Source organism: Colletes latitarsis, chromosome 1 (assembly GCF_051014445.1).
Source record: "Colletes latitarsis isolate SP2378_abdomen chromosome 1, iyColLati1, whole genome shotgun sequence".
NCBI lineage: Eukaryota > Metazoa > Arthropoda > Insecta > Hymenoptera > Colletidae > Colletes > Colletes latitarsis.
This window is the reverse complement of record NC_135134.1, coordinates 53222904-53249948: the sequence shown is the minus strand read 5'-3', so window position 1 is coordinate 53249948 and position 27045 is coordinate 53222904. Positions and strand designations below refer to the sequence as shown.

Below are 27045 nucleotides of genomic sequence, written 5' to 3'. Positions count from 1 at the left end.
TTTAACGACAAGAATGTACACGCTAGCGCAGCTCCAACTGGCGCAGCCATTTGGCAGCCCAAAGTTTAACTGCTGTCTACCACCCTGCGAAACTTTCCAACCCTTTGACCCTGTTAACTTGGAAAATGTTACTCGAGCCCCTAACTATTCACGCGTTCCTCGTATGTATCTCAACCGGACGACCCAATATTTCGCCAATTAAAGACGACGTGACACGAAATCTAACGTTCCTTTGAACTTGCTCGGTGACAGATGTATCGGGTCGCGGTATAACTCGTCCGTTTACTCACCGAGTATATCGTACCACAGGGAGTCGCCGTCCTTGTCCGTAGCCTGCACAAGAGCCACGAGGAAGCCGACCTCGTCGCTCTCCGTGACCTCGACGCTTTGATTGTTCATCTTGAAGACTGGTGGGTTCTTGGATTCCTTAGGAACCTCGACAACTTGCACGGATACCCGTGTTTGATGACTACGTTGCGGTTCCCCGCTGTCGGCGGCCCTTATCTGCGAAATAGAAGCACAACCGCCCCTAAGTTACACTACAACTCAACTTGTGTCAAAGGTCCTACCCCCGATAAACAATCAGTTACGAGAAATCGACGTTCGAATCTCCGAATCGAACGGATTTAGGCTTTCATCTATTTATTTTGTGCAGAAACATAAGAGATAATTTTATTGTTTTATGGCTAAACTCAACGTTTCTTCGTTGCGTTCTAAAGCAATCGAGATCTTATTTCGCTATTCCTGCACGGTTAGAATTTCCTCGCGTTTAATAGATAATACTACTTTGCATCGAGTGTTCTGCATTAATTTGAATAAATTCGCAACACCGCGCAACGTTTCTGTACCATTTGGGAAATATTGTATTCAGTTCGACAGAGGTGAAATACGACGTGAGCTGCAAATGCTCAATTGTACTACAACGGTCTGTTACTTCTTTTTAGAAGAAGAGCGTGTTCAGATTTACTTAAGCGAATTTGAAATTTGTTTGCTATTCTACTCACCATCATTTCGTATTCCTGTCCGGCATCGAACCCACGTTGGGAGTACACCATCCCCGTTGTGGGATGGATCTTAAACTTGCCCTTGCCTCGGCCACCCTTGATGCTATACTGGATTTTTCCATTATCGCCAATGTCTTTATCGTTCGCGAGAACCTGGCGTACAGGAACACAATGCAAGTGTTAGACGAATTCGTTCGACGTATCGTCGTAGTCGTAATCGTTGTCATTCTCTACTAACATAGCTTGACACGACACAAAAGAGACATTAGTATCGTGCGCGGCCATCGGCTGTATCAAAAATAATAGAAAAGAAATCCTGAAAGATTCGCAAGATTCAAGCTCGTTCTAAGATTCCCCTGATCGCGTCGCAAACACGTTTGTCAAAATCTTCGATCGTGCGCGATTACACGATGAAATCGATCGCTTTCGTACGCAATGCGAGGGCATTTGTATAAATTGAAATACATATATCATAGTCTATGTAATAATGGAAGTTTAAGTCATTGTTAAACACCCCTTATTATCGTTTCAATTTAAACAAAATTCCTGATATCGCGTAGAAAAGCGATCGATTTGGCGTGAAACGGCCAATAGCTTAATGGCTGCAAAAAAAGGAAAACGAAAACATTGTCTACAGCGATCATCGAACGAAATCTATTGCGCAGATCTAGTAACGAGAAACGAAAGACAAGTAAACAATTCATTCTTTCTAAGACACTTCGTTCACGTTCTAAGATTTTCCAATTGATCCTGATCACGGCGTACGCATCATGAAACATTGCGCTTGCGACCTCGAAGCGTAGCATTCGCACAATCGACATCATGCGGCACGCGAAAATGAAAAACCAAAAAAGAAAAGGGGGAACTGAAAGGAGAAGGAGAGATGATCCCTCCTCCTATGAGCTGCCAAATATCGATCTGCATTAAAGCGTATTAAACACAGGCCGCGCTTTCTGCGGACAGGCAGATCGATCGCGCGAACACGGAACGCTATTTCGGGCTGATGCACGCGGATTCGCGCGGCCCTTGCCGGTACACGGAAAAATGTATTGCAGCCAGTTCATCGAACAGCAACAGCGCATAGCTTTCCTTTTTTGCGCAGCAACGTGCATTCAGGCTGCCCCAATAACTTTGTCCGTCTCAAATATTTTCGTTGTTTTGACCCTTTGTGAACGGTTGCTGGCAAACAACTCGTCAAACATTTTTCATCCAACTAAATTGGAAGTTTTTGCGAAGTGATTGAAATCTCTTCGTTCATCAAGCTTGATAAGAAACGAAACGGTCGATCCGTTTGAAACAACGAAGTCGACATTATTATTTGAAACAGCGAAAATATTTGAGGTGGACGTAGTGAGTGGACCACCCTGTCATTCGCCATATGCCAACTCATATTCCGTACGAGTCTTCCGACTCGAAATTTTCGTGCTGTTACATGACAATTCCAATACTCGGTCCGGTTACAGTATTATTAGGTCATCCCATACGCGATGCGATGTTTGGTTAATGAATGAAAGTAAAAGAAACGCGTTCGAAACCACTGAAAGGCAATTTGCGCCGTTACGTTACCGTTTTGTCTCACCATTTTGCTATCTCGATGTGGACGAGAAGATATCCAGTGATGTAGGATGTATACTTACAAGTAGCAGAACCTATAAGTCATCTTAAACGATCTGGCCAAATTAGGATCCAATAGATCCGATACAGATAACCTAGCCATCATCCACCCGATATCGCGCAGTTAAGTCTCAATAGACCCGATATTATATTGGAATTCCAATATGATCCTTATGATAGAGTCGCGCGGCGTCTTCTGTGGCACATATAGCGCTTCTTCGACATTATTATTTACACGTTTCTTGGAATACAGTTAAATAATACTCGAATTGTAATCATTACTAAACAGATCACGTTTGGCAAATGACGTCGCACGAGATTCATGTTTTTTTAATTTTACCGGGACTAAGCTATAAAAATCATAAATCTAAACCGTTTGAATGCTTTCGTTAGATCCAAGCTCGGTCAAGCAATGTTTAAGATGAAGATGATACGTACGTATAATAAATGGGATGACCTAAAATAAGCATATCACGTTAATTAGCGTTGAATTCGTGGGAAAGAAAGCGTCGTACTTGCCGCGAGCGTTCCCTTTCTTTCCTTTCTTCCTATTTCCGCGTCATGCTTCCCATCGGGCGAGACGCGTCTCGACGCCACGATTCTTATTATTAGAAGAGAGAACGGAAAATGATCAGGCGACAGCCCCGTAACAGACAAAGGCAAACATTCAAGAAACATAATGAGTACACATAGAGACGAGCAAAATGGGCAAAACGCGACGGAGAGATCGAGACGATCACATACACAGGGGAAACGGGGGGGGATGGAGAGAAACAGCCAAGGATTGCGTACCACGCGAGCCCGAGCGAACGTCTCGTTACAAAACGTTCGCGCTACCATCTAGATGCGGAACACTCTCTCTCGAGAAGTACTTGAATTAAGTTTCTAAAGCCTAACGCAACAATGGAATGGACCGTCCTTTGTTTCGCGGTGGATATATACGCGTGGGTGTTTCGCATTGTTAGCAAAAAAGAGTTTTGATTTAAACTTTTGTAGGTAAGATGATGGAACAGACTATTGTCGGACTTGAAACTGAACAAAAAAAAGATTAGACGTTAGTGGTATGTTTACAATTAATTAAAATGTATTTTCAATTGAACGTGGCACGAAGTTCGCTCGGAGTCGCATGGTACTTTGTCGAGAGACCCTTAAAAGGGGGTTGCATCGGGCAGGAGAAAAAGACGATCGATCAATTACACAAATGCATGGCGGTCTCCTATAAAAATGGGCAGCTGGGTTGCATGAAAGTTGCGGTATCATAATTATAACGTACAAGTTGATATAAAAGCGGTCATAAATCAATGCAAGGAGTTCGCGTAAACTACCCCGAGACCAATCCCGCATTTACTTATGCAAGTATTATGCTCCCGCGCCATCAGACGGCGCTTAGTTTACGTGCCAACGTGTCCTTACCCTGAAGATACGATCTCCTGACAAGGTGTCGGGGCTAAATGTCTCCCAAGTTCCATTCTCTAGTAACGTATCGATCGAGAGGTCGAACTCCCGCGAGCGGTTCCTCGATTTCTGTCGAGAACGAGAGAAGTAAAGCTTTTAACTTTCGCATTGTTTCCGTTAATTCTCTTCGTTCCTCTCCGCGTGCTTCTCTTCCCGGCTCGTTCAATGAATACTTCGCTTCGATCAGTTGATTTTGCAAACGACGAGCCGTTCGAATACATCCGACGACGCTCCTAAGGCGTCGCGGAAAATCATTTATTCCGACGATTTTACAATGCAACGGAATTACACTATCACTCAAAAGTTCGAAGCACCCTTTGATTTCTACAAAGAAACGAACCTCGTTTATACACTTGTGTACTTGCTTCGTTTGAAAATTATACTGTTTTAATGAGAAGAAAGTCGGCTTTCGAAAGAATTTTAACTTTAAATATTCACAACGATTTAGTTTCAACTAATATTCGAGTAGGTAATATATGAGGATAGTAATTGCAGTGAAACAGTTGGGTATGTACGAAAAGAATTCATTTATTTTAAAGATCGAAGGGTGCTTTAAACTTTTGAGCGGCAATGTACGTGTGATTGTCGACGCTCCAATCGCTTCGCGATCGTTCTACCGACGAAATGGATCGTACTTCGATTACAGTTGGTGATCTATGGTTCCCTCGAAATCCTCTCCCCCAGCTTGGTCCCTTAACGTTTCCGATGTTCTTGATTCTCCATCTCTTCGAGAGACATTATCGACGATCCAAGGATATTTAATCGATCGAATATAATTATTTTTTTTTTCCAAAGACAATCATTGTCGCGCGACGATCAAACTCGCGCGCATCGAAGCCCTCGAACAATGGCGGCGGACCGAAATTACGGAAACGGACAGCTGTAACTCGATATTCGGTGAAATCGAATCTGACCTCGACGAAATTCGACGCCGCGCCGCCGGGAAATTATATTATATATTCCAGGGATATTGTGAACGATATATCACTGTTGAAATCGGATTAACGGGACCTCTCCGTCCCTATGATATCATTTATTACCTTATTTCCGGGTCGCTTTTCGAATTTTGCAAATGTTTGATAACATTGAGAGCTTCTATCTGCACTTAGCAGCATTTTCAATTTGTTCGTTGCATTTCCTTTCGCGTGTTTGAAATGCCCGTGACGATTGTACCGCTGAATTTATCTTGTAGAAATAACAAGGAATAACATTGGGCAACAGGACTCGAAGTAGTCGAGGTGAGAATCGATTCTCGAATAGCGAAGCTCGTCCCAAAGGCTCGTCTTTCCAAAGGGAACTCGTTACCGCGACTTCCGTCGTTCGGATCCCAAAGTCGTCGACGCGTGGAACGCGCCACGTAACCGGTGTAAGTTCTCGCTCGTAAATCCGTGGAACGACAGGACGGCTGCTGGCGGATCCCGTGCGAGGGTATTCGTGTGCTAAATCTCTACCCTTTTACGCCGCCATAGTCACCGACTGGCCGTGGGTTACTTTGATCGCGCGGAGAACAAGAGACGACGACTCGAACGGAGAACACGCTCGACAATGACAAAGCGAAGAGGGTATCAGCAAGCGATCTGCTCTTTGTGGCTCATACATACCAGGCTTTTTCTATACCTCGATACGTGGGATACATCGTGTCATACATCAATGTCTGCGGACACGCGTGTGTGCATGGTTCTGTCACGAGTAAGGCGTACAAAATTAAGACGTACTTCAAGCAATCGCCAACAAACGTGATGGGGTCTGGATCGACTTTCGTACCGAAACGTCGGTTCGCTAATTGGAATTAGGGGTATCTTTACAAGGAAGGCGCGAGGTGAGATTATCATCTCGTGACGTTACTGCGTTACAATTGGGGTGACGATGGGTTGGGGGATCAAGTGGGCAGTTTACTGGTTCGAAACGAACGCTATTTCTAAAATAATTCATTCCAAAAAATCTTTGAGTATTCCACAAAATCAAACGACTCAAGTTCGAAATGGAAATTTTATTAAAGATCTCGAGTCAATAGCGTTCGGTTAAAACGAGTTTGCGACCAACTTTCAAGAAGAAATGCGAGAGTCAAGAAGCAGGTAGCATTTTCGTTGAAAACAGTGGGGTCTCGAATTCTTCGGGGCGTAAACAACTTGCACAGTTTCGATTGTTCTAGACTCACGCACGCCCCCTTGTCTAGCATACGTACAGTTGGACGAGTACTCCTCTCGCGGGACGGGGGTTTTCCCCACGGGTGAACAGATAATATATACAACAAGATACGGGGGGATGCTTCTACATGGTGTACAAAGAGACAAAAGGGAGAACGAAACGGAAGAGAATCGGCCGGCTCTGTTCGTTTCTCGATTTACATCGAGGGTCGAAGAGAGTGCGATGCCATGTCCCAATTCAACTAGAAGGCCGGATAGAGTTACGAAGATCGGGAAATCGCCGGAAGAAGTTCAAACGAAAGGTCTACGTACCTGGAAGAGTGGTTTGTCGATCGAAGGAGAGGCCGGGATCTGAACGGTGTAGAATTTTTGCTCGAACTCCGGTCCGTGGTCGTTTATGTCCGCCACCGCGATCACCACACGGGTCGTCGACAACAGAGATGGTCGTCCGTTGTCTTTCACTGTCACCTGAAACATACAATGATCGATCGAACGTTTCAGAAACGGCGCGGATTTATCGTTCCGACTCCGAAGAAGGGAAAATTCCGCGGCGCAAAACATCCCCGAGCGTCGAGAAAAATGAGCCACTCGTAGGGCAAATCTGCTGCATTATTCTCGATACTCCGACGGTGTGTTTTTAACCCTTTTCGTTGCAGCAGGTTACGTCTCGTTCGAACAAAAACCGCATGATCGCGTCTATGTTTCATCCGTAAAACGAGCATTTCGCGTTTCGTTACCATTTTGCTGGACGACCAATAGAAAACACTTCCGATCTTAGTTTCACGCGTTCTACAAATTTCTACTTTCGTATAATGGGATTATTACTGGGAAAGCTCGCGACGCATACTCGAGAACGAACGCGGAATCGAATGACTTCAATTCTGACTACTCGCGTAACGGAACCCACGGAACACTCGGCTAAAGTGCGCCATACTTTCGACAGCGGTAACGCAATATCTCGAAACGTTTCTCGTCGGTATGAGGTCTTCCTTTTATCCCACTTACCGCGCCCGTTACCCTAATCCTACACACTTTCTACCTTCTTCCTGTTGATACTACGGAATGGACTTTCATGCGCGAATATCGTGCATAAGATCTGCGTAATCGGCCAGGCTGACCGAGTACGACGTCCTTCCGGTCGTAAAGGCAAAGGGGACAACGGAATCTCTCCGAGGACGTCGCCGTAGGGAAACTTATTTCTTCGACGTGGATACCTTCCGGAGATAAGGCTCTGCACCTTCTGTCTATTCGAGCTTACGTACAGTTTGGGTCAAAAAGATAGGACATTAATTTCTGAACTTTTATCGAACGCTTGTTAGGGTTGCTTTAATGCATGCAATACGAGTTGGGCTTCGACGCAAGTAGAAACAGCGATTATAGACAGACGCATCAGGCAAATCGTATTAAACTCAATTCGAATTAAATTGAAAAAAAAAATAGAACTGGGTACAGCTTCCACAGATTCCCAAAGTTTCGTAATCTTTCCGAAGGAGAATTTGTTCTTCCGTTAGACGACACTAAAGCGTTTCGCTCGCTGTTACTTCGGAATCGAATTCTTCCAAAAAAATGTTCCAAAGCTCCCGTGTCGTGCTTTCGCGTGTTCGGAGTGATTTTCAGGCGGAGATTATTTTGTTGTCCCGTTATTGGGAGTACGGGCGAGACCGGAAACGGTCCGACGCTCGTTTCTGCGCGAACGAGAAAAATTGGGGAAAAGGACTGGTTGCGAGCGACGAGGGGGAAAAAGTTTTATTGAATTTACTAAAATGGCCATTCGAAAACTGTCATAGCCAGAACGGTGGCGGCGATCGAGGATAGTTTAATTACTTCGGTCCGTTGTTTCGTTAGCCTCGAACGTGACTATTTTCCCTTATGCCAGCCGCGGTTTTACATGTTGGCACATCCCACGAAAAATAACCGAAAGCAATATCGAAAGGTCCATCGTTCGCTGTATCGTTTGCAGCACGGTCGCACTGGCCCCTAGTATCGATTAACCGATATCGGGTTATCAATTATCCTTAGCGCATATTGCTCGAACCCGAATACGCGATATCGAGATTTAAAGAGCGCAATAATTTATCGTTTCGTTCGTCTAGCTGCTGACACGAATTTCTCCGCGTTCGTTTTTCTTGTGGAAACGACGCAGAAAGGCTCGCGTACGCATCGTTTATTAAAAGATTTCGGAGAAAGGATCCCAAATGAAAATCATTGCGCCGAGAGATCAGGAGAACAGTTATGATCCTTGTTTCGAGTAACTTTCATTTCTGTTCTTTCGGGCACTTAGTGTACACATAAAAAGGGGGTTAAAGAATTTAAAACTGAAAGAGGAGACGTTCGCGAACGTAAATTAGTCAAGGAATTTTCTCTTAAGTCCTTTTGATTGGTACCGAAGACTGGAAGAATCCCCCAAATAATGACCGTGGATTTATAACGCCTCCCTCGAGAGACATAACAATTTTCATTAATTCAGCTTGGAAAGACAGGGTCGTTTGGACTATTTGTCAGCGATGAGTAAATACTCCGCAGCAAGAGTCACAAATAAAACAAAGATTATCAGAAGTAAAATAATTTATCAAGCTTTTTGGTAGAACCAAAAGTCTCTATGTGACGCGATACTGTGTAGTGCGATCAATGGTGGACATTTTCATCCTGTTAAACTCTGCTATTTTAATTGTTTTGAGGAATAGATAGTTCGTTCTCAGATTAACAAGTTGTCCTTTGCATATATCGTATGAAAAATAATTAGGATTTAAATCAAAATAAGCTTGTTTTCGGTATTTCGTTTCGGTTTACGGTAGGTGGAAGACGAAGGGGCCGTTTTCAAGGCGTAAATCGAGCGACTTGGCAGCCACATTGCAACGGCGCACGTCACATCCTTCTAGTACCGCCTGCACTAAATTGGGACTACGAAACTCCTGTTTTATCCTTGGCGCTAGAGAATCGGCGGTAGTCGACGTCGTCTCGGCGACGATGGAGTTGATACGCCAGTTTCGTGCATCCCCAGAAACTACGACCGGCGAGAAACGTCCTCTCCATTGGTCGAACGTGCAGTGAACGCGGCCACGTGTAACGAGGACGACTTAAGTGCAGAGCCTCGTTGATACGTCGAGTGGATTTAAGCGTCCAGAAGGATCGCGTTCAATCTGGTCGTCTGGCGTCGGTTCGTTTCGTATCCCACGGTGGTTTTATTATTTAATGTCGCGGCGGCAGGTGGGACATTTTAATATCGGCCGCGATCTCTCGTCGTGTAACGACACGAAACCACGGGGCCAGCTTCTGCGAAGGCAATTTACCTGGACGAACGCTTACGTAAGTACGTAGGCGAAATTCCACGTAGTTGGGGTCGTTAGCGTCATCGGAACGCGTGTCGTAAGTCTCGTTACTTTTTTTCGCGAGAATAATCACGATAGCTGCGTTAAAAAGCGTATCAGATTGTCAAGAAAGTACGCTGTAAGTACGGAAAAGAGTCGGAATACTTGAAATTTGTTGCTGTTAAATTTAAACGAACGTTCCGTACCTAAGAACCACCCTTCGAAATCGTTAGAATTTCAAGCAATGGGTCGCAAGATTATTCGCGAGTCGAGAAAAATTTCATTTCGCTGTTACGAGCGCGCAGCAAACGACGGAACCGCGTGCTCCGTAAGAGCTCTGGACCAGCCCTGAAACGTACGAGGTATCCTGTTTCGAGAATCTCCTCAAGGAACTGCGTTTTCCCTGTGATTAGGGCTAATAGCGGAGCACTGCTCGCGGAGTTCTTTAGAATCTTCTCCCCCTGGTTCGTGTCGGGACCCTTCCTTCTCGTCTCCGCGTAATTACCCCGTCGGCCTCCGGTGATTTCTCCAGGCTTAACCTCGCGTTCGTGGCTAAGTCGGCAGGACCCGCTGCCTCGACACGAAATCCCGCGCCGTTCGTCTCGACGAAACGCTGCAATAACAAACTACGTTTCGCGGAATGTCGCCGCGCGGAAACACGCGACCGACATTACTCCTCGTTTCTTCGAGCCGACGAAATATCGGCGGAACGGTACTGAGCGAACGCCAGCCCCAAATTGCACGGAATCGCGATTTCGATTCAATATTTATTTGCAACTCGTTCTTAAGAAGGTAAATAATATCGTAAAATAATTGCCAATTTTCCCAGGACAAACGGAACGAACGCGTTTTCTCGTGTCATCGCACGAAAGAAGAGATACGACGTGCATTTACAGCACTAACACACTCGAACGGGAGATGTTTATCCTTGGCTCCGTGCTTATAGTTCCCTTAATTCCCCATGCACTTTGCGTCTCATCGTTACGCGCGCCCGACCAATCCCTATTTTGCAAAATTTCCAAGCGTCGCCGAGCGACACTGCAGATAAGGTTTCCTTTGAAGACGCGTCTAAGAATGTACAACCTGTTTGGAAAAGAAGTCGAGGGTGCTCCGGACGAAAGGAAAGCGGCACCCTGGACGGCAAAACCTGCTTCGTGGACTGTGTAAATCGCCGATGGCGCCCGGTAGGCGCCATTACCTGCGCTTTTCGAAATTGTCTTTACCGTCGAAGCGGTCCCTTCGCTTTTACGGTTCTTTTTACGGCGAGCGTGCACGGTAGGTGCGCGCCCGTTACGATCTTAAGACGCAAGGGCAGGAAATCCTGATTTTTATTCGCGACAACAAGCGCGGGAGAGTGGCTTTCGCGGAGTTCTAATAGAACCAATGTATTCCCAAAGACGCTAGCATTTTAACAACGATGGATCATCGATAATACCGCGAAAAGAATCGAAGTTCGAAACATTTTATTTAAAGTGTTTCCTGAATGCAATTGCCATTACTATCGACTTTTCTACCGTATGCTATTCCAGAAACAAAACGTGCTGTTTCTTCTTTTAATCGCGTGTATCGCCGTTCACCTTTCACACCGAACGTTCTTTATTTACGGATATCGATGCTTTTCCTTTTTCACGTTCGTTTATTGTCCGCGTTCCTATTTACGAGGAACAGTTTCCCTTTCCCGGCGAATATAACTTTTTTCGAGGACTTGTTTCGCGTTATCGATACGGAGAACGTTCGAACTTCGCTTCGAGAATCTTATCGCGATGCATTTTCAAGAATAGTTTATTTGTCAGGTAGTAAATCTTACCGAACTTTTCGCTCTGCGGATATTTCAGCGGAAGAGTAGTTCGAGAGGTTCTCCAGAAAATAGCGAGTAACTTTCGGGGACGATTATTGCAGAATTTCATAATACAAGGTTCCTTTAGGTCAGTTCTTGCATACAAAATTCAGTGGATACGTACGTACGTGTACCCTTTTATGCAAGGAGTGAAACGATATGTTGTTGAACAGTCTGGCTCGAAGAAAAGAATCTGATTAGGACAAGTGGGATTTCCAGGTTCGCAAACCTCCGGCGTCGAGGGGTCGTTGGTCCCTTCGGTCAACCGCCCCCGTTTTATCGAAGTCTCATTTGACCCTCGAGGTTTCCTTTGTTTTCTTTTCCAACGTAAACCAACAGATCATTAGGTGGGTATCACTCGCTCGCCAGAGCAGAAAAGCGTACATAATTCGAGGGCCGTTTGCTAGGGCATCCATTCGTCCTACTTTCCGTTCAACCGAGCCATTTCCGGTGAACGACGGAGGAGCTTAAACGAAAATAATTCCACGGAAAAGGGGGCGGAGGCGACGAATGTGATTCCAAATCGAGCGCGTCGCGTCGAATCGAATTTTAAAGCGACCAGTGCTCGGTGATTGTCAATTCATTCAGTGAATTACCGTCGACCTTCGAACCAGGGTGAGTCGATTTTAAGGCGAAATTGAATTCAATTAACTTTTTCACGCGTAACCGCTCGTCCCGACTTCTATTATTCGTTCGACCGCGAAGATAAAATTCGACAAAATTTCCTTTCGAGCACCGTCCAACGACGCGCCATATTTTTCTTTCATCTCACGCATGCGAAAGTATGTAAAAGGTTCAGCATGTACGTCTTTTATTCAACGACAGCTCAGCTTTTATTCACGACCGGTCATCTGGCCGGTTGAATGATTTATATTTTTTTGTAAAAAACTGGACAAAATTCGGTACCAAATTCTGGTTAGCTTCCGATGTAAATAGGAAATATATGTATAGCAAGGACGAAAGGAGAGAATTTTGAGTTTCCACTGTCTTAAAGCAGTCTAGCAACGCGTATTAAAAATACTAATATTAAAAGTACCGATAGGTTTAGTGTTAATGATATTTAGTTTGTCTTTTTTTTTGAAAGCGTAAAAGTTGATCGATCGAATATGGATCGCAGTTGGGTTAAGGGATTGGAAGGATACGTCCCGTTTAGCTTGCAGCTATGCATTGGAAAACGCTTAAGGCTCCCGCCACAAGATGGTTAAGTGGCTAGATAAACGTTATCCTTTCGGGCAACGTGTTTTTGGTTTTTAAATAAAGCGGAGCTTTTGCGTGGGACGTTTGGAAATGCGTGGATATAATATGACATTTTATGAGTACGACAAATTGAATTTTTAATAGATATCGACGTAAAGAAATCGAATTTTTCTGAATTGAAATGCGTTTCGTAGAACGTACCCAATTTGTTTATAAAATCTTAGGGCACCCCGTACGGTAAAATGACCGATATCCTTCGTCTCTAGCCTAACGATTACACCGGCGTGGAATTGCGGAAATTCATTCAGCGTACGTTTCGAGAAAGAATAAACTACATCGTTGTAGCGTGGTTTAGCGCACTCGACACGGTGAAACGTTATTATACGTTGTCCTTTGTATCAACGTTACCTAATCGACCGTATCCGCGTATGAAGTTATGCGGAGATAGCGGCGAAAGATGTTATCACAGGAAACACCCTCGTAATTGCGGTCGTTAATAATTAGAACTAGCTCGAAATAGAGTGGTTGTGGTTGTAGGGAAAGACGAGAGGAGTTAGGGTAGGGAAGGGTAGACGGTATCGAAGATTCGCTGACTGCTCCCTCGTCCCGAGTATTTCTCTTAATTGTCTACTTGTTTTTGCTCGTAAAGGAAGTTTGTCTTCAATTAACGAGCGACCAGATCGTGTAATTAATAACTATAGCCGGCGGGCGATGCTGGAACGGTAGATTTCGCGAAAGTGACTGTAAAGTTTATTCCGCGAAAGGACTCGTCGAGTACACGATATCTTGTGGCCACGGATGCTTTTAAATGGGACAATGTTGATGAAGTTTCCAGAGAACCGACCATCTACCCGGAGCAGATTCACGTTTTATGTCTGCAGTACCCGACGCCGTTGGAATTCCTATATCCCGCGGCTATTTTTGACGTTACCGAGATATCTTGGCTGCAATAAACTGCTCCTTACCAACAAGAAGATATCGAAGCTTCGATTTCTATCCGCGATCTTCAATATCCGTGTCGCGGTACAACGGCAAATAATCTGGAATTCCATAAATGCAGTAAATATTGGTTACTTTACCGTCGAAGCAAGTTTTACGCGTATGTAAATCGAAACCGAAGACGCGGTGGCTCTGGAAACGATGACGAAAGACGCTCGAACACGACCGTGGATGACAAGAAAGCAAAGACTTTTAAAATAGTTGCTTGCAAGAGTCTTCTTGCGTTTTGGAAAACTAGAGAGATTGTTTTTAACAATAAATACTGCGAAGAAAACGAAGATTAATGTATTATATACGTGAATATTGGTGATTTCATAAGACACCGTACGATGGCTAATTTCAAATTATGAATAATGGTAAAAGATATTTTGTAAGTTATTGCTTCATTTATTTTAAAGATATTGTATTTAATAGAACACAACGTTCTACCATGTCGAGTGTGCGAAACCATGCACGAACGATGTTCAGTTTTTCTCAAAACGTTCGTTAGATGAATTTCCGCAATTTCAGTTCGGTGTAATCGTTAGGCTAGCGACGAAGATCATTAATCATCTTACCATACAGGGTGTCCCAGGTTTTCCCGATCATAGTAAGCCAGTACTATATCAATTTTAGCGTTACAGTTGGAAGAATACAAATATATAAGATAAAATATCCACTGTTTCATTTTGTTTCTATTATTCTGGATGATTTGGTCATTAGATATTCTTTCCAAATTTGGTAGATTTACAACTTAACGTACGTACTTTCGGATAATAAAGAGTCGTTTCGTAAAATTGCATGCTTGCCTTCGAGAAAACTCCGCGGGCAAATCATTGTCGGAGGGTTCCACGAAAATCAAGGGAGCTATGAAATCGCGGATACATTGCCGCTTTAGAATTCGAGACAATGGTACGTTGAACCAGACGAGTTCACGTGTTCGTTTCTCTTTGTGTTGGACATTTCCCGCGGCTGCTTCGCATTTTCCTCGATGGTCGGTCGACCGTGGTACGCGCAACTCTCGTGGCTGACGATTTTGAAGATTTTTGAATACTCGTCGCGATTAGTTCTTCTTTCTTTCTCTTCTTCCGTGCTCTCCCTTTTGTTCGCCATGATTGTCCTGTTCCTCTACTTACGCCCAAATTTCTCTTTTCCACTCTTATGTTGTCCTCTATTCTTCTACATTCCTGCACATTTAATTTCCTTTTACTCTGACCCAGTTTACTTTTAATTCTCTGTGCCTTTGTTTCTGCCTTTCTCTAATTACCTATTCCGCAATTTTTGTGTTCCTCTAATTTGTTATTCCGCTGCCCTTTTAATTCCATATCACTTGTTTCATTTACTTCTTTACTTCGTATTCTTTCTCTCTTCTTTTAATTCCCAGTCTGACACTAGCAGTCTGTTCCAATGTTTTTTCGTAACCCATTCAAAAAAATTTTCCTTTCTTTGACTCATCATTGTCGTCCTTTGTTTCCTGTTTATATTTAGCGGCTTCACTCGGTGAATGGACTTTGGGTATTTTCTGAGACGTAACAGGTCCTCTACACCCCTCAATCCGTAAGTCCATTTTCCACTACGTCTTTACGACCTTGGTGCTTTCGTTCCTTTGGCCTCCCAAGCTTTTATCCCTTTATCCCTTCGTCCTTTCGTTTCTCGGTACCTTTGATTCATTTCGAGGCTCAGTCTCTACGTCTCTTTGCCCCCTTTGGTCCTCTGTCCTTCCGTTCCTCTGATCCTTCGTCTCTTTACCCGTTCATTCCAGCATCCCTTTGACCCTTCAACCCCTCATCCTCCGTTCGTCTCTCCGCTTCTTCGTCCGTCGTTCTTCTGTTTACATACCACCACTGTCTTTTCCACCCCTTTTTTTATCCTTGCTGTTCGCCCTACTCTAATCCCCTCTCTCTCTCTAATTTCACTCTTCTCGTCCGTGTTCCTTTTGAAAACGTCACCGCAAACCAAAAGGCAAACTCGCGTCGCGACAGAAAACAGAAGGTGGAAGAACACGAACGAAAGCACCTGCCAGGGCATCAATTATGCGCGGTTGCCGTGCAAACTTCCTGTGTACAGGAAGCGTGGAGAGGACGCGCGCTTTTCTTTGCTTCCCGTTCCATTATTCGAGCAAAAAGGAAACCTGTAACGAGACGAAAATCAAGGGAGCCGGATGCCCTCGGGCGACGCGACGTCCCTGACGACGAAGCCCCGGCTAGTAGCTTCCCGGAAGAGCTAGGTGGATAGAGAGATAGGCGGTTCATTGTCGCCGCAAAGAATATACTCTCCGAGTCGAGGGTGAACAAGAGGCCAGATACACCGGACAAACATCCGAGCTTGTGTACGTGTAATTACTCTTCATCGCTGACGAGATAAATGCACTTGCCGCGAAAAAGGAAACGCAAGGCCATCGGTCTGCTAGCCAAAGTAATTGGCGTTTCGTAACGGGGATAAAGGCGAGGCAATATCATCCAGTCAAGACCAGTGGACCGTTACTCGCAGATTTATAAACAAACGACACGACGATATGGCTTTTGCCAAGGCTTGATCGTTGTTCTAACACAATCTTTCCCGAGGAAAATATGTTGATACTAGTAGAACAGACATCGCCGTATTAAATTTAAAAAGCGCGTTTCCGCGTGTCAGGCGCGAGTTCAAAGGAATCTGAGGGGAGGTTACAAATAAAAACAAGTAGCTTCAGAGTCGTCGGTGTCGCGGTTATTAAGTTCTCCCTCGGAAAAACGTCTGAGTGTTCCCCTCGTCCTTTTTGGCATCGCGCGCACGAAAGTGGAACTTTTCATTACAATGAGAGAGAGATCAGAAGTAAAGTAACGGCCGGGTGTCGTCGTAACTGGCGAGGACCGTGCAAAGGGAATACCCGAGAACGTCAATTAAGCGACTTTACCGACGAGTTCGAGTGTCCATAGGAAGTGCGTGCGAGGGTGCTCACGGGGAGTGCCCGACAAATAAAAAAGAAAACGGGAGAAGAGGTACGAAAGAGAGCGAGAAGTCGATGAAAAATGACGGGGCGAGGGAAGAAAAAAGAGTGCACCCTTGCTGAACGAGCCCTTTTCTTTCTGTACCGTCGCTCGGCGATCGGCTCCCCACCCTTATTTCTCGTTCTTTTTGTACCCTCTTCCCAGCGCCTTCTTGCGGCCATAATACGTGGCGCGAAGGCGCCCGCGGTTAACCACCCTAGAAAGATGCTGAATACGCGCGATATTTTTTCTACGACGTAGAGCCAGCCGTCTGGCCGGAAATTGGCAGGCTCTGTTCGCGCCTGAAACCGATCGTGCTAACAAGGGCCATCTGCAAATGAGGACCGCTCGAAATTCGCGTGAAACAAGAATATTGTGCTGGATAGCCGAGAACGTGACGTAAGGAGCGTCTGCGAATTTGTCGACGACTTCTCTATACAAGCCAACTGCAACGAGAACTGGAATATTAATAATATCTACAAATAAATGATGGGAACGAAGCACTTTACGAGAGTTAGAAATGTGTTCCTTAGGTCGTGTTCAACGCGTAGCAACGTAACTTAGGGCGCAGACTTAAAAATACCTACGAACATTAAATACAATGTCAACTTGCAACTGGTTACTCTTTTTGAATATTTTAAACACGCTCTGCGTGTGTAGAACGTCTACAAATTTGTCGACGTCTTCTCTATACACGCCAACCGTAACGACAACTGAAATACTAATAACATCTACGAATAAATGATGCAACCGAAGCACTTTACGAGAGTCAGAAACGTGTTCTGCAGATCGCGTTCAACGTGTAGCAACGTAACTTAGGCCGCGGACTTAAAAATTCTTTACACTGCAACGATAATTATAATACTAATGATACGTTCGTTTGATCGATGCGAACGCTGTTAATGTTTAAAGCGTGTTCCGCAACAAACGCTGAACGGAAACGCGAGCCAAGGTACGTTTGCAAATTTGACTGCGCCATCCCTATATACGCCAACTGCAACGCGGACCGCGATAGTAATTCTATTCACAGGTAGAATATGGTATGCGCCGCTGCGGAAAAAACAATCGTGAAGGATAGCGTAAGCGGCAGGGCGAGCATCCTTATTAATGTACTTCGTGCACGCTGGAGAGGTTCAGCTGCGGCGGTCCTGACATATTTTAGCGCGTGTCGCGGGTCGGCCGAGAAAGTGGCAAAGTGGTCGAGAGAAGAAACGAGACAGGGAAAAAGCGTGAAAAATCGCATCTATTAATAAGGCCGTGGCAAAAAGCTCCCGGCGTGTTTGGCCGACCTGCACGTCCCGGCTAAGCGGGTAGCTTTCACAGTTACGCGCCGCACGATGCAATATCATGGATGCTGGCTGTACCCCTGGAAGTAATTTTCCACGATACTATGTCGTGTCGAGAAATAAACGTCCTCTTTGTCGCGAACATTTATCCATCAAGCGAACTTTGTCCTACACCTATGGGGACAGTTCATTTTCTGAGTCGTTCGCCTGACGGATCCGCGCAACCTTAATTCGCTGGCGATCTACCAGCATTTTTTAAATCCTTGGACACCTAGACTTATGGTTACACGCGTTCCTATCGTCTTTATAAATGTACCTTTCTCTGTCGGTGACTTCGTTCTATATTGAAAACGTACCGTTAGGAATCGATGCGCTTCGTTGCAAAAACTTGGAAATACGCGAGCTCTGAGATAGATATGCTTCAGACAGCCATAACAAGCATGCACGCGGTGGCAGCTGTTAGTTTCTCATTAAAGTATAACGACGGGAGACGAACGAATTTTATGCGAGTTCCGTTCCTAATCCGCGCTGATGCACTTTATTAATATAAATTTGTCGTGGAATGCTTTGTTCAATTCTGCGTGCACCGTATCTCAAAGAGGAACGACAGCATGGTAACGCTAAAACATTTTCGACGGAAGCAGAATTCGCGGGGATATTGCGTGTAACGCGTTCGTTGCCGAAATATCACAGAAGGGTCATGAAATTCCCTACGAAATTCACGCGGCAATATGATGCCGGATACTCGTTCAATTAACGAAGAATCCTGCGAGTTAAACTACGGCGCCGGGAGCCCGTCGATCATAAATTTCAGCCGACTATTCCCGAGTAGGTGCTCGAAACTGTATCTGCCAGACACTCCGTGTCCTATGCACGCGGGTAAGCAAGTTTCAAGCCTACTTCGGATACTGCATCGAGTGTCTGGAGCGTATCTCGGGAATAAGGGCACTGAAGCGCCCACCGAAAAGGCAGAGTTATTAGAACTCTTGGCTCGTTGCGCTTAAGTGATTTACGGCTGCGTTTCTCTTTATTTTCACTTTCCCTCGGACGAGGAATGTTCGAGTTTCGAACGATCGTTGAGCGTAAACGGTAAACAAACGAAAAAGTTTTATTCTCTGCTATAATCGGAACGCAAAATGTCCTCGTTTCTCTGGTCATTAGCTGTAGACGGAGACATAGAGTCGTATTAACTCTGCAAAGCAAAAGAATTGTTCTAAACGGTGGAAAATAAGAAAAAGACAGGTGACGGATTCTCTTTTTTTTTAAAGTTAAACAATGGATTAGTTTCAAAGGGAATCGGTGTCAAAAGGCTCGACACGTGGCTGAGCCTTTTTGGGGTTAATGTCAAACGAGAGCGGTGAAAGAGTACTCGGAGGGGAACTTCAACTTTCCAGAATTGAACAGCACCCGACGCCTGATTTTCGCGGCGACGAGCGTTCCGCGATTCATCACGCGCAAAAAGCAGCCGACGACAAAGTACGCGACAAGCTTCCGCGCGAAGGAAAAGCGGTTTCTAGTTTTCTGCGCGCCTACCGCGACGCGGAGCTCGTAAATTATAGCCGGAATTATGAAAAAAGGGTCGCCGCGCATCACGGAATGAACTCGCTAGACGTTTCTGCGAAAATGAAAACGCAGAACCCCGAGAGTAGAAACTACGTTATTTTCAACCGACAAACGAGAGTTTTAGGCATCGATAAATAAGGAAGTCATCCTTTTGTACAGCAAACGCTAGGATAATGTAATCCTAGCACCAGACAAAGCTCGATGGTTTCAATATTATTTCATTTACGTCGACAATAATTCACTCAACTTGTAGGAACGTTCAATTGACTTGTAATTAATTATCACTCCAACGGGGCTCGCTGCTTTTTCCATTCCGACCGTCACCGAGAGTTATCCATTGTACGGGCAATAACGTCAATGCAAATTTGTATTCTCGATATTAAATATCGTTCTGAATTATTATTTTACGAACGTGATTAATCCGTAGCCACGCAAGAGATAGAATATTTGCAATGCAAAGTTTCGTCCGCGAGATTTGAAACGTAATTTAAATGAATCCTGTAACGTCCCCCCGTGGATATTCTATTAATACTAAATTAAATTAATTTCATTTTCAACGATACGAGCTCCTTTTAAACCGTAGTTATATTTTTTATCCGTTAATTTTAACGAAGTTGCTTTTCGAACGCTCTTTTTTCTGAGTCAAGAGCTGTACTTTCCAATGTAATTTTAACGGTGATAATGATTTCGAGAGTAATTATTCCAATTCAAGCGTTCGTGTCTTCGTCTTTTATTTCTCCGCGATATCGATGGACACGACGAATCTCCTCAGACGTCTAGGAACAAACTTCATCGTACCCGATGAAAGAATTTTTCTGATTGAAGTAGATACGGTCCGATAACTTGAAAACTAGTGCTACCTTCTGTCCCGCGCGAATCGTTCGATAACATTCTTTCATATATACACATGTTTACATGTATGCAGGTGTGTGCATCACGCCGCGAAAGATTCTGAAGGGACACTGGCTTCGATTCGAGGAAACTTCCGCCTCGACGTCGACACGCGGCTAAACAAACGCCGTTGAATAAGTTTGTTGAGAACTCTGCCGGTGCCAGACAACGGATAACACCGTATCGCAACTTTTACGATCAAGACGAGACCGCGAGAAATTCGCCGACGGGTTTATGTAAAACGTCAGCTTACGTAACGGCGTCGTACCTGCGCGTAAGTTTTAATGGGAAAGAAGACACGCGAATCCATCGAAGTTGAAATCATGGATGGCTCGCTGACTTTCATGGCGGGAAAAACGAATAGCGGTACAATTGCCGAACGATTTTTACTTGTTTACTTCTTTGGCCGTAGTCAGTGTTTTACTAGCCAAATACTACCGATTATTATAGAAATTTTTTCCTTTCCGTACACGAAGGATTATTCTCATTTATACATAAATGAAGACCGAAGGTGCAACCGACCACCATTGTCACTTCCAGTATAGCTAAATATTAATGAAACATGGACAGGGGTTCGCTCGGTCCGATTCTCTTCGCATAAATCGATACCCTAACTCCTTGTTACGTTTCCGCTCCCTAAGTCGGACTTCCTTCGTTTCGGCCGGATGGACCTCGAGCGGCTTAATAAATTCCACTCGAACGCGAAATGTGCTGTATAGTAACGCCTCGCTTCAAATTAGAATTCCAGCACGAGATGCTGATTCGCTTCCATCGCTGTTTATATTAGGTCCACCCAGATGTTTCTATCGGTGCTATGCCCACATTGTCGTTCTAAACAATTGTTTCCTGTTAAAGGAAATTGACGATCCCGATTTTCGGTCTTTAAGCGAGGTAATAGTGTATCGAATTCGTCTGTAGCCTATCCTGATATGCCAACAAGTAAAAACTCGTTATGGGGCTCGAAGAGGGCGCAGCCCGACCGTTTCCATTCCGACCGAGCGTTATTTATTTCCCAGCCCCCCTCGTAGCGCCACGGCGAACCTTTTCCCGAGATTGGTATACTCCTTTGCTCTTTCCATTGTAACGAAATTCCAGCGTTTCGCGACATAGAGATACAGAGTCGGAGGGCCGACGGTGGCAAGAGCTGTCGGGGCTTTTCCTTTAATCCGGGCGCAGAGAGAAAAGAAATCCCCCAAGAGTCTCCAATGACGACGACCCGCGGAGAAATGCCTCACCTTGTCCCGTTCTTGATTCTCCATCTACTCGCCGACACTTCGTGTCCCTTTCTCGCCGCACTTTTCTCACCCCCCCGCGTATTTCCTTCGTGCTTTTCGTCTTTCTCGTTCTCTTCGAAGAAACGACACCCTTAAACCTGGCCCTCTCGCTTTCACCGCTCGGGACAGCAGGAGACTCTCCTCATTTTACTTTTCAATCTTCGGGAGGATGCGATTTTCTTCCTCATTTCCAGCCTGACAATATTAGGGGAAACAGGGACGGGGTCAGGGAATGAGCCCGAAACCAAGAGGGGCGACTTTAGAGATCCGCCAAGCACCGAGGCCGACACTAGGGGTTGAAACTAAGAGGCAGAAAGGGTGCATCGGTAATCGACCTATCACCTGTTAGCGTTAGCACGCCATTAGGAAATTCGATTTACCTTAACGACTCGCCTCTATCGAGTATTCCGAGATTTCAACGGCCAGTGGGGGTTAATCTTCGATATCGCGCCTCGCAGCGTAGTTTGTTTCCTTTTTCTCTGTAGCGTTATTCGGGCGATAGTTGCCGGGGAGATGCGCGTCGAAACGAGTGTCGTTTGCAGAGCCGTTTCAGAATGCATGGAACTTCGAGAGAAGCGATATTTCGGGCATTTATTCCGCTCGCTGCTTTGTTTGTAGAATAATTTGGCTGTTAAGTCGGCAGTTTGCCGAAGTGTCAATTACAGACGGAATCAAACTTGTACTATAATGCGCAAGCTGTACGAAGACGGTTAGCAAAATCAGACTGTGACAATATTTTCCAGCGCGTCACTTCAATACTATTTCAATTAAAGCATCTATGCTTTCCTTCTTCATAACTTGGAAAATATAAATAGATACGAATCGCGGAATACTCCAATTCCACAATTGATCTCTCGTGTCTGACCATCGTTTGGTATTTCTACTTGCGTTTGTACCTAACAACATCGATACAGATATGTCAGTAACCATTTTCCGTCGATCTTACTGTCTTCTAACTAATTATTACGGATCCAGTTGAAATAAATAATGCAACGTCACTATAAACGATTGCATACATCAATACAAGTAGTAATATCGAGGAATGGTCAGACGCGCCAGCGAAGTGGTACTCGGTTGTGCTCGTACGTACACCGGACGAATTTTTTTTCTTTTACTTCAACTTTTGCTTCTAGTTTCTGATTAATTCTTCCACGTAGAATCAACCCCTGTCCAAACAAGTTACCCTCGCATAGCAAGTCTCGCGTACGACGAGAGTTTCGTTCGTGGCAGTTAAGGAATCGCCTCTAAGCCTCTTGTAGTTTCAACGATGAGGATGCCAGCATTGGCCGTCTAGTTTTACCACGGTGGTGCCTCGATTTGGGAAATTCGAAATAGCCCCCAGCCCCCGTAGTCCGTTTTATTAGCGAATACGACTTAGCTCCGAGCGAGGCATGGGTCGCGTACATCGTCGACGAGCAAAGCGCAAACTATGCGCACCGACGCACGATTATACTTAGCGTAAAGCGATTATTCCGCTGAAGCTACTCCGCGAGCCAAGGAACTACTAAGCCGGCAGCCCTGTCTCGTCTGAATCCTCCTGAGACCCGACGAGAAAATCCTGTCGGGAGATAAACGGTTAAGGAAGTAAGTGTTCCTGCAAACAGTACAAGGCGGACAGTATGAAAGTTGCAACACCATCGCCTGGACGGGTCTGCAGAACGGAGACTTGTTTGTGAAATAACTATTTTGAAGTATCGATAAACCGGGGCTTGTTTGCTGTTTGTGTCAAGCGCACGGGGAACGTACAAACTGTACCGGAAGAGGATTAGAAGCGAGATTCAAAGCAAATTTGCATTTTATGATTTTACGTTACATTTTGCTTTCACCATACAACGTGCAATTGCAATGCATTTACAATTTTGTATTGTAAATATAATTGCGTGTAACGTAACATAAATTCTCAATGGAGCACGTACGAATGAATAACATTATATCATTGTTTCGTACATGTACAGAATCGCAGAGAAATTTAAAATGTCCGTATTATAGGATTAACCGAGCAAATCTGTATCTTTGTGGTCCAGTTAATACCACCACGAGGGATTAAGGTTCCCTCGAAACCTATCCTCGATAAGAATTCTTCTCCGTGCAACCTTTTTGGGAGCGTATTATAAATTTAATTTAAAAAATCTCTGACCACGGAAAACGCCAGATTGAACATCAGTCGTAAATTCCTTCGGTCGTGGGAAAAAGAATTACGCCTGCAGATTGAATATTCCAAACAACATCGATCGCCATTTATTGTCCAGCGCGGAATTGATCGTAAGACAGCGGGGTCGTTAAAAAATCAGAGATTCCAACAAATAACGCCAACGGACAGTCACGATTCGAATCGCAATAATTTCCCGGAAAATAATTTGCATGCAAACTCACCTCCAGAACGTGCTCCGCCTGATTCTCTCGATCGAGTTTCCTGCCGCTGGTCGTGATCAAGCCTGAAACATAATCGTGCAATGGATTAGACGCCATCGACAGAGGCTTAATAAATCTTGATTAAACGGTGTTTCAATCGAGGTTTCCCCGACGACGTTTCATTCCCGATTCGACCGGTACACCGACATCGCGGAACGAGACGGGGTACAATTCTCCGCGGCAATTTGCAACGGAATGAAAAGGCCTCGATTAGCGGAGACAAAGATTAGCCCGATGGAACGGACTCGACAAAATTATAGCGTTCAGATTCCGTCGGACGGTTGTGCGCGCTCGAACTCTACTCTCTATTCTTTTCAACCGTCGTTCGTATTTTCCCTTTGCTCCGTTTCGTTCGAGAATCCGTCTCGTGTCGCGCGCTGGGAATCGATTTTCCGGAAAATCGGTCGACATTCTGGGAACAGGAACACAAAGACTGAGAAAAATAATATAATACTGTAATAAGAAGAGGACCAACAGTCGAACGACTTTAAAGAATACAAAATTAAATAATTCTCATTCGTGGTAAATTATTTTCCCGGCATGTTTTTACGTCGTTTTTACACCGGGGAAGAAATTTCAATGCAAGAGTCTCCGCAAATATCGGAGAACAACTTTTCCGCGATACGGCGGAAGACCTTGCCGGATGCGGACGGTTTCCGGAGCTTTCGAAGGCAACGTTTCTGAAAGCGACGTCGCGGAACAAGAACGAAGCCTCTGAAATTACGACCCGGTGCGCCGACCGCGACCACATTTTTTCACCCTGGTTTCTACGGCTTCCGGTAACAGCGACAAACGGCGCAGATTTTATATTCCAGTAGGAAGTACTAATCATGTTACCGGGGGAAGCCGTGTCTCTGGCCGCGGAGAGTCTCGTTTGTCTCTGACGTTGAGCAGGCACGCGAGAAATTCCGGGACTTCTGTTTCGCGGACTCATTAGAATTAGACTAAGGGCCTCGCATTTTGCGCTGACGAAGTACGAGGTAATATAACCCACGATCGCTTGGGAGCCATTTTAATACTCTCCAAGTAAAATAAAATATTCAAGCTAATTAAACATGGCTCACCACCTTGGTAGTAGAATTAACATTAAAAATATTGAGTTATTCCTGAAAATTCTATCCGTTACTCGTCCACGTACTCGAAACGCAACCATGCGATTTTTTCGCCGACTCGATCGACGTCCTCGAGAGTTCGTCCCAACAGCCCTAAAGCTGATTAAATCGGCGTCGAGCTGACCTCAAGATATCCCCGAATCGTTCGTGACCAACTCTAATAACCGTAATAACAAGATTCCACGGGTCGGATAAGGTGCCAGTCGCGGACTCTGACGAGAGAAACGGCGCGGAAAATTTCCGGAGATCGAGTGCATCGACCATCGACAGCGACCGTCAAGTGCAGCGCCATTGTTCTAGCTTTCTCCAATGCGACTTCCTTGGGATTCGACGCGCGGCCAGTAATAACGGGAGACATTCTACTGCCACGGTTTCCTCGGTGGAAACGTCCGTGATGGAAAGAATTCTTAAGAAACTAGTTTCTTCGTTTATAGCGAATAACCATTACATTATACGAATACGAGTGGAAGTAACTGTCTTCGTTAAACTTGGTACTACATTTACGATATAATTTAAGGTTTACAAAAATTGTTCGATGGATATCTATAATACTCTTTTCCACATCTTTCACTCCCATCGAGGAACGAATGTTAGCCCCGCGGAAAAAGAGAAACGAAGAAAAGCGACGCACAGAGGGAACGCGAGGAATACGCGGGACGCATTTAAATAATTGCTTTTTCGTTTTCATTTCTCAGCCGCGCGCGGACGACCCGTCGCGGAAAAAATTCGTTACCGGGAACTATTCGCGATATTACCAACTTGTCCCGATATCTCTGCCTCGTTCTCGATATCCGGATACGCGGCGTTGTGTACACACGCTGCGAGGAACTCGACGGATCGCGTTGAATTTATTTTCGCTCGCGTCGCCTCCCAGCGGACGCCGCCGGGACGTTCTCGACGACGACTCCTCGGTCGCGGATTTCCAGGCCCTTCGGGAGAATACTTTATGACGGACGGTGAAAAGTATAGCGCGGAGAAACCGTGGGACCGACGCCGCGCGATCATCCCCCGGGACGAGTTTTTATTTCTGTCAGAGGACGCGCCAGGAGCTTCCACTCTCGACGTTTCGGATCCTTCGCGGGATTGGATGCGGTTCTTTTACAGTTTGCGCGTGATAGTTTCTGCAAATGCTTGGCACTAAACCGGCGGGAAACAGGGAACAGCGAATAATAGAACCGCGACGCTGGTTTTTCTTTTGGGCATGGATGAAAATGCTAACGATTACGCGGAACGTTCGTAACAGTTTTTAGAAGCCAGGAGAATATTACCGTAATATTTGTGATACTAGTTGTATTTTACCATAATACTGTCTACAAATTTCTAGCCAATAATAGTAGTTTCGAGTTACTTTGATGTTAACCTATTCCTCTAAGTCTCTAATCAGTCTTGATCTGACGCTCCATCCGGACGGTCTACATCGTAGACTCTGCATTGCAATCGATAACCAAACGGTCTTCGGTTAGACCGCATACCAGGAACGACCCTCGTTGAGAAATCACCACCAAGCATAAACAAACCTTGCATTGTATCGCAGAACGTAGAACAGTCTCGAATAGTTGCGATTATATGTATACAATCTTGGAGATCATCCCTTAAAGCGGCCATATTGTCAACAGTCCAGAAATTCGAAAACTAGAGCGTATCTACCCCTGTTATTTTCAGCTCCCAATTGCGCGATATTCTCGTTAATAATGGGAACATTCTCGTAAACAAATAAATCAAACGAGACTGCGGCTAATATCGCGGCGCAAGTTCCTGCTCGTAAAACATCGAGATGCGATCTACAGAATCCAGATCAATCATCAAGTTTCCGCGGAAATTTCGCGGAGTTCGAAATGTTTGATACCACAGAGATCTCGTTAACGTTGTTTGCGTTCGTTCCGAGGGTAATATTCATTTTAGACGTTAAACTAATTTCGTGATAGCCAGCCGAGATCGTAAACGTCTCGCGGGACGATTACTCGACCGATTTAATGTAAAGAAGTTCGTCGACCGTCGCTC

The 27045-nt window shown here is 45.0% G+C and overlaps 1 protein-coding gene across 2 annotated transcripts in view; it reads right to left on the bottom strand.

Moving 5' to 3' along the window:
* The window catches only part of Kug (FAT atypical cadherin kugelei), a 316166-nt gene that overhangs the window by 21360 nt on the left and 267761 nt on the right, over window positions 1-27045 (bottom strand). Inside the window, exons 6-10 of one of the 2 annotated variants that reach the window (XM_076770881.1) lie at window positions 23894-23955; window positions 6533-6688; window positions 4032-4142; window positions 1005-1157; window positions 291-504 (exon numbers count right to left, since the gene is read on the bottom strand). In XM_076770881.1, the coding sequence (XP_076626996.1) occupies window positions 291-504; window positions 1005-1157; window positions 4032-4142; window positions 6533-6688; window positions 23894-23955 (696 nt within the window). The remainder of the gene's footprint in view (window positions 1-290; window positions 505-1004; window positions 1158-4031; window positions 4143-6532; window positions 6689-23893; window positions 23956-27045) is intronic. The other variant, XM_076770890.1, reaches the window with a different exon arrangement.